At 46.2% G+C, this 12,930-nt stretch overlaps 1 protein-coding gene across 1 annotated transcript in view; it reads right to left on the reverse strand.

Moving 5' to 3' along the window:
• SNX30 (sorting nexin family member 30) overlaps positions 1-11,460 on the reverse strand; it is a 154,605-nt gene extending 143,145 nt beyond the window's left edge. Inside the window, exon 1 of the mRNA XM_006864664.1 lies at positions 11,305-11,460. Coding sequence (XP_006864726.1) covers positions 11,305-11,460 — 156 coding nt within the window. The remainder of the gene's footprint in view (positions 1-11,304) is intronic.
• Between the last annotated feature and the right edge of the window lie 1,470 nt (positions 11,461-12,930).

A 12,930-nucleotide genomic window follows, 5' to 3' on the forward strand; every position in this document is an offset into this window, starting at 1 on the left:
CAGAACCAACAGCACATAACAACAACAACAACTGTTAACTTTCTTTGTTGTTGTTGTTGTTAAGTGCCGTCGAGTCGGTTCCGACCCATAGCAACCCTGTACAGGGTTTCCGAGGGTGTAAATCTTTACGGGAGTAGAAAGCCTCATCTTTCTCCCGCGGAGCGGCTGGTAGTTTCGAACCGCTGACTTTAAGGTTCGCAGCCCGATTCGTAACCACTACGCTACCAGAGCTTCTTTATAGAGGGGGAAATTGAGACAGGGAGATAAAATGATTTGTTGCTACCAAGTAGCAGAACTGGAATTCAAGTTGGAATCTGGCTCCAGAATGCACACTATAAAACATGAAACTAAAGGAGGAAGGGTGCTCAAAAGGATCCAGTGTTGCCTCCTAAAAGAGGTCAAGTAAGAAGAGGACTGTGAAGTGTCTACTGAATTGAACAACAGGGGGTCACTAGAGATTGTGAATGGAGCATTGGTGACACTGTAGGATAAGCACTTGACTGCTAAGCTCGAGATCCAGCAGTTCAAATGCACCAGCCACTCTGCAGGAGAAAAATCAGCCTTTCTGTCCCCACAAAGAATTAAACCCTCAGAGACCCTACACACAGCAGCCTAATTGTGCATAGTAAAACCAGGAAACAGGGCAGCAGTAGGCTGAGGAGCAGGTCTAAGGTTAAGAATGGTCCTTTCTTCCCAAAAGCCTGGCTGTTAAGAGAAATCACAAAGCAGGGCACAAGATAGACAGATGTTATCACAGTTGCAATTAATGTGTGTGGCACAAACCATTTCTTCACACAACCCTCTCTACTCCTCCGTTGGGTTCGATAATCTATTACAAGGACAACTTAGTACTCAGACCCCATACTCAGATATAGGGTTTATTAGAGAAGTTCACAGGTTACAATGGTGGTGGTGTGGTGGTATGATGGTATGCTGTGGAGTGCTTCTGACTCATAGCACCGCTGTGTAGTGTTTCCAAGGCTATAAATCTTTATGGTGAGCAGAAAGCCTCATCTTTCTCCCCCAAAAAGCTGGTAGTTTCAAACTCTGATCTTGAGGTTAGCAGCCTCACTCATAACCACTATACTACCAGAGCTCCTCCAACAGGTTAAAATACAGGATCAGAAAATGCTCAAGGCACAACTGTTCCAGTCAACTACAGACAGATGCCCTCAGGACACACCACGCCACCCACCATAAGCCTCAGCCTGAAGTAACTTGGCTCCAGCTCCAAGAGTCAGCAAAGCTAGCTCCTCCAGGAGGCATCCCACTCTACAAGCAAGCTTCTTGCCCAGTGTCACTCGGCTTTCCTTCCTCTGTGGGCTGGGAAGCCCACTGCTCTGTCTCGTGCTCTGGTTCTTGGTTCTCCTGCTGCTACTTCTGTTACCCCTCCAGCGTCACAGCTTTCTGTCCCTGGGTCAAGGAAGTTCAATGCACCGGGACCTCGGGAATCCAAAGGACACACTCCTTGCATGGCTCTTCTTTGATGGTAATGAGCTTCCCTCTCCTGCTTTTGAGATGGTTCACGTTGTATCCCTGCTAGAGTTTCAAGTGTTTACAATTACAATGAACACTGCTAACATCCACAGTTGAATCGTATCATCCTATCAGTATCTTCTCCCACCATCTCTTACCTAGACCCAGCAGGACTGAAAGGTTGTTTTGGTGGGAGTTATGTTGTTGTTGTTGTGAAGTGCCGTCGAGTCGGTTCCGACCCATAGTGACCCTGTACAGGGTTTCCAAGGGTGTAAATCTTTACAGGAGTAGAAAGCCTCATCTTTCTCCCGCGGAGCGGCTGGTAGTTTCGAACTGCTGACCTTAAGGTTCGCAGCCAGATTCGTAACCACTACGCTACAAGAGACATTAGATAATTCACTATACCTCAACAATCTTCTTCACTCGTGCTTTGTTTTAAAGACAAGAGGAACTTGAGTAAGTGGACATACTGATGGGAAAAGCCAGTTGAGTGGGAGAGCCTGAAGACACAGGAATTGGGTAGGATCACAAATAGTGCAGGGTCTCCAAGAGGCCAGAAAGAACAGGATCAACCTAAGACTCTCTTCAACTGAAAATGGGGCTAGAAAGTAAGGGTGACCATGGATTCAGATCATTTTGTACTCTGATGAAAGGAAGTAAAAGGAGTTCTTCTGTTGTGTCATCAAGAAAATAGAGTAGAGGGTGAAAAGAAAAAGCTGCAGATCAGCCTCTGTGCAGAATAGGAGTCTGCTGGGGAAAAAACAAAGGAGCCCTGGTGGCACAGTGATTAAGTGCTTCACTGCCAACTGAAAGGTCAGCAGTTCAAACCCACCAGCTGCTCTGCAGGAGAAAGATGTGGCATTCTACTTCCATACAGATTCCTGCCTTGGAAACCTTACTGAGCTGTTCTACCCATAATCCTAGTGGATCACTATGAGTTGGAATCAACTTGACGACAGTAGGTTTCACTTGGCTTGGGGAAAAGAAAGGAGTGCCCAGCACGACTGAGGACTTGGTAGTCCTATGAATTCACAGTGGCAGCAATTTCCAATGCAGTGTCATAATATTTCCAGTGCCTCCACATCTGCAAGAAGTAAATGGAGTGGTCCAGGCCAGGTGTAAAAGAGGGAGAGCAAGGGATTGAGTAAAAGATAGCAGCAGGAGTGACTGAGGCAATGGGCCATGGAATCTAAACTGGAACAGGGAGGTGAGCACAGAAGAGGGTTACGAACAGGCCTTCAAACCAGTTCATTCCAAACCAGTTCATTCCGGTCAACATCCTGCAGAAAAATTGAATTTCTACCCAAATCCCAATGCCATAGAATTGATTCTGTCTCATGGTGACCCTATAGAACAGAGAAGTGCTCCACATGGTTTCCAAGGCTGTAAATCTTTATGGACGTAGACTGCCTCATCTTTCTCCCAAAAAGCATCTGGTGGGTTCAGTTAGCAGTCCAATGTTTAACCCACAGCACACCAGACCTCCAATGTCCACACCACCAGATATACTGAATTGTTGTTCAGTGCCGTTGAGTCAGTTTCGACTCATAAAGATCCTGTATAGGGTTTCTGAGGAGTGGCTGTTGAGTTTGAACTGTTGACCTTGCTGTTCATACCGACCTTAGGGTCAAGAGCTTATCCTTCAGCACTACACCAGGACTCCTATACATACTGAATTAGGACCTACATTTCAGTAGGGATCTTGTAATGTAGGCTCTGATTCAGTTTATCTGGCGTGGAAATGTAGACTCTCAGCAAAGAGTTGACTGAAATGAACTGGATCAAAGTCCTAGTTAAGATATAAAGGTCAGAGAACAGTAGGCGCAGCAGAACTAACTAACTGACTCAGAGACGTGGACAGACAGGAGTGTAAGGCAAGAGATATTATCTGGGGGCATATTTCAGAGCTGGAGCAATTCTAGGTACTCTGATGCAAGGATGTATGTGGTCATGAGAGAGCGATACTGAATTGCTTTTTTTAAAGAAAAAATATTGAAGGTGATTGGAAAAAGAAAGGTCGAGAAACTGAAAGTTTCCTGAGTATTGAATAGTTCAGTCATTGGATGATTAAATCCCCAAAGATAAGGTAAGATTTGAAAAGACAATAAATTGGGGTCTAAAGATTTTAATGAAAGAAAGTAAGAAGCATAGAAATTAGGAATCACAGGGAAGAAAAAGTGATGCAAAGGTATGTAATGGACCAAAATACATCATCATGATAAATGGAGAAAAGACTGATGTTGTCAAGGGATTCACTGTACTTGGATCCACAATCAATACCTATGGAAGTAGCAGTCAAGGAATGACACGGCATACTGTACTTGACAAATATGCTGCAAAAGACCTCTTTAGAAGAAGGGCTGGTTGGTCCAAAGTGTGGTGAGACCTGGGGACACCTGAAACCATGGACAAGGAAATAGCCACAGAGGGCTAGCGCTGAGAGTGAAGCATCCAGCTGATATGAAGTGAGGGGAGAGACGCACAAGAACACCCACACTTGCAGAAAGTACCCATTTGACCTAGCCTTGATCAGAACTCGACTAGAGGACGATCAAAAAAAAATTTTTTTTTTGATAAAAGAAATAAGGGTAAATTGCTACAATTTGATGAATTTGACCTATATTCATAAAGGTAGTAGCTCAAAATACCAACAGAAAGGGAAGGAGTCTTCACATCAAGTATCAATGCTATCCCTTCTGTACATAGGGTAGATAAGGATGGGCAACTTAGACACTGGCTACCTAAATTGAGGGGGCGATAAAGACACAAAGTGACTGGCTTACAAGGTTTCAAGAGGGAGTTTAGTTTAAGAGTGTGTGGAGGAAGATAGAATCCCCACTAAATAGTTTTCATCTTGCCTAGATGGGTCAGGTAAAAAGAGATGGGGATAAGATTCTTATGATTCAATAGTGAGTAACTGCTATCATGACTAATTGAGACTGTCACAACTGTAAAGGTAGAAGTTTTGTAACAAAAACAGGGGAGTAGTTAATCTTACATTCCAGGAACTGAGGACCCTAGGACCATCAAAGGAGAAGAGCACAAGCTGAATGTGGGACCCTACCCAGAGAAGCAGCAACACCAGGGATGGAGGCAGAGATGGCAACATGGAGAGAGGGAGCCACTGAGGACTCTAGATTCAAGGAAAGAGAGGAACTAAGAGCTGGAAGCCAGGAGGCAGGCTTGCAGAATGTGCCTTTTGGTGGCTTAAATTATTATATATGCCTGAGTGTTTAAAAAAAAAAAAAAAAAAGAGTGAAAATGAATAGAGAGAAATACTGTTAACTGATGGTACATGGAGGGGATTATAATCATTGTAATGAAAGAAAGTTTTTGAATTGCTGAATGTAAAACTGATGATCTGCTTTGTAAACTTTCACTAAAATCACAATAAAAACTTTAAAAAGAAAAAAAAGACCTTTTCAGAGTGTTAAAGAGCAAAAATATCACTTTGAAAACTAAGGTACACTTGACCCCAAGCCTCATGAATATGAAAGCTAGACAATGAATAAGTTAAACCAAAGAAGAATTGATGAATTTAAATTATTGTGTTGGTGAAGAATATTGAAAGTACTATGGACTTTCTTACTAAGAACAAATAAATCTGCTTGGAATAAGTACAACCAGTATGCTCCTTAGAAGTAAGGATGGCAAGATTTCATCTTGGACATGTCAGCAGGGATCAGTCCCTGCGGGAGGAAGGATCAACAAAGAAGAGGAAACCCCCAAATGTTTCCCAATGAGATGGTCTAGCACAGTGGCTCCAACTGTGAGGACGGCCCAGGATCGGGCAGTGTTTCATTCTGTTGTACATAGGGTCACTATGAATCAGAGTCACCTCAACAGCAACTAAGAACAGCAGTAATCACTCCAGGTCTTAATCTGGGGGATAGGAACATCAGTGTTCATTTCAGTATTTGTTAAACTGTACAGATATATTTCACTCTTTCCAAGATCTATAGACTTGGATCTCATATACTTCGTAAGTATATTTCACAACTTAAAAAAGAAAGCAAATAAAACTCCCTTCTCCTGGCTCAGGAGCTCAAGGGGTGTGGAGGTTAAGTGCTCAGGGGCTAATCGATAGGTTGGCAGTTTGAATACACCAGACACTTCACAGGAGGCAGATGGAGCAGTCTGCTTCCATAGTGACTCAGAACCTTGGAAACCCTATGGGGCAGTTCTTCTCTGTCAGATAGGGTTGCTATGAGTTGGAATTGACAGCCGTCAGTCAGTGGTGGGTCTCCTGGGTCAAAGGTGAACACCTGATCCAGGTCTACGCCATCTGTTGTTACCTGAGAGCAGTAACAGGATTTAGGAGCCTGATCCAATTTAGGCAGATGAGACATCACCAGGGCTTTGGCCGAATTCTTATGAAAGAGGTGCTCTCTTTCTGCTGGAGCTGTGAAGCTTGTTTATAAAACATTTCCCTTCCCTAGCTTGGGACTAAAACTAACAAGAAAGCAGAACCAAGAGAGGGATAAGGACAGATAGATTCCCAACATCAGCTTAATACCTACTTCCAGCCATTCTTAAAACCAAATACCTGGGCCTTTTCAACAATGTAAGCTGGTAGTTTTGTTTGTTTGTTTGTTTGTTTTTGACAGGCTAAAGTGCTATAGGATAAGCACCGGACAAAAAGGTCAGTTTGAACCACAAGGTCAGCAGTTCAAACTCATCAGCCACTCCTCGGAAACCCTATACACAGGGTGGCTATGAGTCAGAAGCAACTCGATGGCACTTAAGTCCATTTAAGGTCAGCTTATTTCCTCTTAAGCAAAAACTATTTTAGCTAAATTCTGATGAATTCAGTGGAACAGTCAAAGCAACTCTCAATTCAATAACCTGTGTGATCCTTTTCAACAAATATGCCATATCATGCCCTCAAGACCCTGCAATGGCTGTCTGTCACTCAAAGTAAAGGCCAAGGTCTTCAAGGGGTCCTACCAGATCCTACAGGATCTGGTCACTGCTCCTCTCTGCTTATTCACTTTATTATTCAGCCCCAGGTTTCTTTATTATTCACTCTGCCCAGCCAAACTGGTCTCTGGGCTGTTCCCTGACACACCAGGCACCTGCTGTCAAGCCTCTGCTTTGGCTGAAACAGGTATCTTCTCCAGACATCTGCCTGCTCTATCCCCAACTTCCTTCAAGTCTCTGCTCAAATCTCAATCTCTCAATGAAGCTGAGATACACTCCCTCCCCACAGCCAGGATCCTGAACCTCCTTTAAGCCTTGCTCTATTTTTCCTTTTCTGTCTTTCTTTTTTAAACAGCATTTGTTACCTAACATAGTACGTTCATTAAAATGTACGGCAAGAAGACAGGGGTCTTTAATTAACCAGTTAACTCATAGTTCCAAGTACAGTGCTTGGCTCAGAGTAGGCATTCAAATATTTGCTAAATGAATAAAATTCCATGAGTCTCAAAGGAGCAGAGATTGGTTTGTAAAGTCACGAGAAGAGATACTAACACTAAGCCCCCATCTCCTGTCCCAAACATAAGCGGAGTATAGAAGGAAGAGACACCTCCATTGCAAAGACTTCAGGGGAAGCCATGTCCTGTGGGGCAGAAGGCAGAGGTGAAGAGGGTGAGGATGTGGGGAGGTATGTTAACTATAGAATGAGGCTGGTGAGGGCTTGATGCTATGTTTTGGGAGGTGTGCTGAAGTCAGAGTCTGAGTCAGGGTAGAAGCAGCCCTGGGCAGTTTACCAATGAAAGTAAAAATAAAGAGAGAGGGGTCAAATGATTTATTTATACTTTGTTGCTATTGTTAAGTACCGTGGTCTGTTCCAACTCATAGTGACCCTGCCCAGGGTTTCTGAGGCTGTAAATCTTTATGGAAGCAGAAAGCCTCATCTTTCTCCCGCAGAACAGCTGGTAGTTTCAAACTGCCGACCTTGAGGTTAGCAAACCGATTCATAACCATTATGCTACCAGAGCTCCTTAGATGGAGACAAAGGATAAGATGAGTCCTGATGGATTTCACTGACATGAAAACAATGAATCACAGTAAGCACTACTGGACAGATTCATCCCATCACACCAAGGTTGGAACGGTCTGAGAAACTGTCAAGGGACAAGCCCTCTCGTTCATTTTTCTCTCCCACCCAAGCACCTGGACAACATTCAGAAGCATCTGTTGGATCAAGATTCAAAGCTTCCCTGTTCATGTCACTACCCTAGTCCAGATGCAAGGATCCCCTTCTGCACTGTGAGAGACCTGCCAAAGTTCATTCTTTTGATTCTGAATCCCTCTCATGCATGATCACAACCCCAATTTCCAAAAAGGCAGGACAACAGTCTTCTCCTCAAAGACAGCACACAGCAACACCCAACTTCCTACCTGCCCTCCAACAACCCACCCAGCCTGAGCAAGACAATGCTGGGCAAAGGGAAAGGGTCCACTGGTCCTGATCTATCTCTAGTCCTTCTCATGCAGTCTTTGTACAGAAATTGCTCCAAGGGTATGAGAACCTGTGTGTAAGGCAAGATTCAAGGTTACTGTTACTCTCTGTCAGAGAAAAAAATGACATCGCATGGCCTCTAAGGAAATACTATAAATCAGGCCCTTGGGAATGGTGCCATTAAGATACTCTCCAAAGCTGCCTGGAGAGTTATTAAACATTCGATAATTAATAATAATTAATGCCTCCAAGATCACATGGAACAAAATCTAAATTATTTAAAAATAAATTAATTAAAAACACCGGGTTTACTGGTCAGAAAGAAACTAGAGAAACCGGAGACTGTGGCCCTTGAACATCCTTCAGGTCTAGAAAGGAACTCACTCACCCTTGTGGCCTAATTTTCAGCCAAGCAATAAACATGTACATAAGGGGAATAACAACACTAGTAAGGTATGATCACCACGGAATGGTCAATCATTAAAAATCCAAAGGGCAACATTTACCTAAGGACCAAGTTGAGGAAGGATGGGAAGGTGAGTGGAATAGAAATAGTCATAACAAAGGAAGCAGGAAAACTGTTGTTCATGGAGGGACTGCAATCACTGAGATGAAACCAAGTGTATGGTTTGTTGAATGTAAAACTGATGATCTTGTCCATAAACCTTCATTCAATTCACAATAAATAATCATAATAATGCCTCCAGGGCTATCTCTTGCATGGAACAGACCCTGTAAAAAGGCAGCAATAATTAGACTTGGGCCTGACCTTCTGCCCACCAGCCACATCTTGGTGGTATAGGGCACATGTCCTTCTTGTACTTATGAGCAAAATGTTCACACTTCTGACTGAGTCAGGTGTTCTCTAAGAACCAGACCTTAAGCAAATATTTAAAATAGCAATCCAGCCTTCACGATAGCACCAATGATCTCTGCCTCCTGGTTTGCTGTTGTTGTTAAGCGCCATTGGGTCAGTTCCAACCCATAGCGACCCTGGATAGGACTTCCAAGGAGCAGCTGTTGAGCTTGAACCACTGACCTTGCAGTTCAAACAACTTTGCAGTCTGGTGCATTAACCCATGGCGCCACACCAGGACTCCCACACTGATCCATGATCAACAGAATTCAGAAAAGATACATCGCTTCCAAGATGAAGCTATATAAGGCTGTGGCTTTAGTGACAGACACTCTCTTCAGTGTCGGGCACTCTTGCTGTCTTGGATCACTTCCTCTGGGGAATCCAGTTGCCATGTCAGCAAGGAACTGAGACCTGCCAACAGTTTAGAAGGGGATCCTCCCCAAGTCCAACCTTCAGAATACTGCAGTCCTAGTCAACACCTGAAGGAGCCCTGGTGGCGCTGTAGGATAAGCCCTGGACTGATAACCACAAGGTTAGAAGTTCAAATCCACCAAGCACCCTGCAGGAGAAAGATGAGGTGTTATGCTCCTATAAAGATTTACAGGTTCAGAAAACCTATACAGGGCAACTAAGAGTGGCAGTGGTTTTTTTAGCCAACACCTGAGTTCTTGGGTCGTGCAAATGGTAGCATGCTGCTAACCGAGAGGTTGGAGACTTAAGTCCACCCAGAAGTACTTTGGAAGAGAGCCTGGTGATCTACTTCTGAACATTCAGCCACTGAAACCAGAAAGGAGCTGAGTTCAACTCTGACACACAAGCAGTTGCCAGGAATTGGAAGTGATTGGACAGCTACCAGGAGCCAACAGCTTGACTACAACTTCATAAAAAACTCAAGAGTCAGAACTTCTAGATTTTTGAACCACAGAAACTATTGTAAGGTGCTAAATTAGGGGAACAATTTGTTAAACAGCAATAACCAGCAAATTCACTATCCTGCAGATTAATGTACTGGGCTGCAAAGTCCGTTTAAACTGCATGTCTGGGGTTCAAGCTCACCAACTGCTCCTTGGAAACCCTATACGGGATCACTATGAGTCAGAACTGACTCAACGGCACTTAACAGCAGCAACAACAAAGAACTGAGAAAAAACGGAAAGGTTTAACATCAATTCCCATTCTACATTAATTTAGACCTATTTCTCTGTCCATAAGAAAGCATCAAATTACACATGTATGAATTCAGCAACTTATTGGATGTCAAATATAGGCAAGATATTATCAAGTGACAAAAGCCTTCAGCCTTCACATAGTTTATAATCTATAAAGAGAAATAAATAACCACAAAGAGGCCCCTGGTACACATGGGGCCACTCAATCCTTTGACTTCATTAGCTTTTGAAGTTTTCCTGCACCAACTGGTTTACTCCCACTCTTTACTTTCACAATCCCTCTCAAGAAGGTACATCAAGTCCCCTTCTCTAGCTATTTTGAGTGTTCAGTGCAAGGTCAGCAAGTCATATTGTTATATATTCATTTTAACTGTACCACATGCTTTTCGGAGGAAAAAAAAGTTTAGCCCCTGAGTCCATTTGCTATTGGGACAGAGAGTACTTCGTTGAGGATTTTATCAGGCGCAGGAAATCCTGATCACAAGAGCTGAGCACGCTAACATCTGCAATTAGTGACTAAGTGACAGAAGCAGCACTGATACAATCACTGCTCAAGTGCTGTTCACACCAGGGCTCCAGTTGAAATGGCCAAGAAATGCCATCCCTTGGTCCCTTCCAGACTCTGCTGTCTCTCAAAGCAGCAGGAGGGTTGTGCTGCTCTAAGAAAAAACGGGAGCCTCCTTCTGCACAAAGAAGGGCAAAAGGCGAACTTTCTTTCCACCAACCACAATACTAACCTCTGCCCAACCTTAACAGTGTGGGAGGCCGTCGGAGGTGAATGGAGCCCTAGACAGAAAACCACAACTAGACTTTCTCCTCCCGCCACCGGCTGCGGTCTAAGTCAGGTGACTCCTCTGGGCACACAGCAAACCTAAACAAAGATCACTCTCCACATGACTGGGGGCGGAATGGGGGAGAGTAGACGAGGACTCTCACAGTTAGACTAGGGCTGTCCGGTCCAACCACGGAAAACCATTAACTCTTGCTTCTTTGCAGTCCCAAGACATTGGAGGAACTACAAGTTATTCGGCAGCTCAGCCTTCAAGAATGCACCTGGAGGAACTTGGGATCCTATTCCTAGGGAACAGGCGTCAAGCTCTGCACACACATATCCTCGGTCCCAGGCACAGAGGCGGGACCCCTCCCCACCAGCTGTCACGGCACCCACGGCCAGTCACAGCCAGGGACGCCCGTCCCCTCTGGCCGCTTCCCTTGCGGCTGTAACCTCACAGAAGAGATGCTTTTTCCAAAGACTCGGTAGGCGATGGCCCGCCCCCCGGGAAGGGGCGCCAGGATGGGCGCGGCCCCGTGCTTAGTGTAGCTTCAGATCCATCATCCCTTCCTCCTCCCGGGAATGGAATGAACCTCCAGGTCCCCAGCCTCGCGCGCCCCACCTTGTCGCCGAAGCTGCGGGCCATCAGCAGGTCCGGGCTAGGTGTGCTGTCGCCGCCCACGGCCTCCTCGCTGCTGGAGCCGGCCAGCGGGTGCGGCATGTCGCGCAGGGAGTGGGGCCCCGTGGACGGTAGGGCCTTGGGGGGCCCGCCAGACATGGCGCGCACCGCTCGGGACGCGCCGCCGCCGCTTCCTCCTGCGTCCGCCACGGCGGACTCCCCCAGCGCCCCGGGCTGAGGCCCCACTCAGGCGCGGCTAGGTCAGAGGCCCTTCACCCACCGGGCTGGGAGCCGCCACCACCGCCGCCGGCTAGTCTCCGCAGAGGCTGGGCTGCGCTACTCCGCGCCGCGCGTTCCCGCTCCGCACCCGAGCCAGCCGCGGGTCCGCTCGCACCTCCGCCCGCGGCGCCCAACCCGCACCGCCACACCGCCCACCCTGCTCGCGGCCCCGCCCCCGCGGTGCCTCGGCCTCCCCGGGAGGGGGCAGGAAAAGCGACCGCGCAGGGTGGGGGAGGGGACGCGGACAGCTCCGCCCCCGCCCGCCAGCCGCCCGACAGGAAGTGCGCCCAGAGCCTGCGGCCGCTGGCCTCCTAGTGTCAAGCCTCTCCTGGTAGAGGCTGGCCCGGTGGAGGCTGCGCAAATGCTTAACGGAAATCAGAGGTGGAAAAAGACGTTGGAAGAGCCAGTTCCATTCCACCCGCATTGACTGATACGCCGACGGGCAGCCGTGCTTGGGGATGGGAGCTTTGGGACACATACACGAGTCAGGATCTTCTGGTCCCTGAGACTCGCGCAGGAATAAACCAACATGTAAGGAATTCCGATGCACATCTTAATGGCGTAAAGGGCATGAGGCTCAAAAGAATCAAAGAACATCTGGTGGAGAACCTGAAAAGGAATTCGAGGAGGTAGTATAGGATTTCTTCAAATTTCACGCTGATACCATCTTGCTTCTACAGTTAAACTGAGCTTATGGAAGGTTAAACCTCAGAAGGACAAGAGGACGAGTATCGGTAAATGAAAACTAAAAGGAGTGTTAACAACATGTCCAGCTAATATACATGTATTTTTAAGTGCCATCGAGTCAATTCCGACCCATAATGACTCTGTATAGGGTTTCCAAGGAGCAGCTGGTGAGCTTGAACCACCGACCTTGCAGTTCAAACGACTTTGCAGTCTGACGCTTTACAGAGACCCCCATCAGCACTGGACTACGAACCATACGGTTCAAACCCACTAGATGCTCCTTGGAAACCCTATACAGGGTATATGTGTTAGTACCCGCTCAACATCACTTAACAATAACAACATATACATACATATACATATTATATATAAGGAGCCCGGGTGTGGCGCTGTGGGTTAATGTGCTGGACTACAAAGTCTGAACCACAAGGTCAGTGGTTCAAGCTCAACGGCCACTCCTCGAAAATCCTATACAGCATCATTATGGGTGGAACCAACTCGACAGCACTTAATAATATAGATATCTAGGAGCTCTGGTAGCGTAGAGGCTACGAATTGGGCTGCGAACCACAAGGTCAGCAGTTCGAAACTACCAGCTGTTCCGCGGGAGAAAGATGAGGAGTTCTGCTCCCGTAAAGATTTATAGCCTCGGAAACCCTGTAC

This window comes from Chrysochloris asiatica, unplaced genomic scaffold (assembly GCF_000296735.1).
Source record: "Chrysochloris asiatica unplaced genomic scaffold, ChrAsi1.0 scaffold00069, whole genome shotgun sequence".
Lineage (NCBI taxonomy): Eukaryota > Metazoa > Chordata > Mammalia > Afrosoricida > Chrysochloridae > Chrysochloris > Chrysochloris asiatica.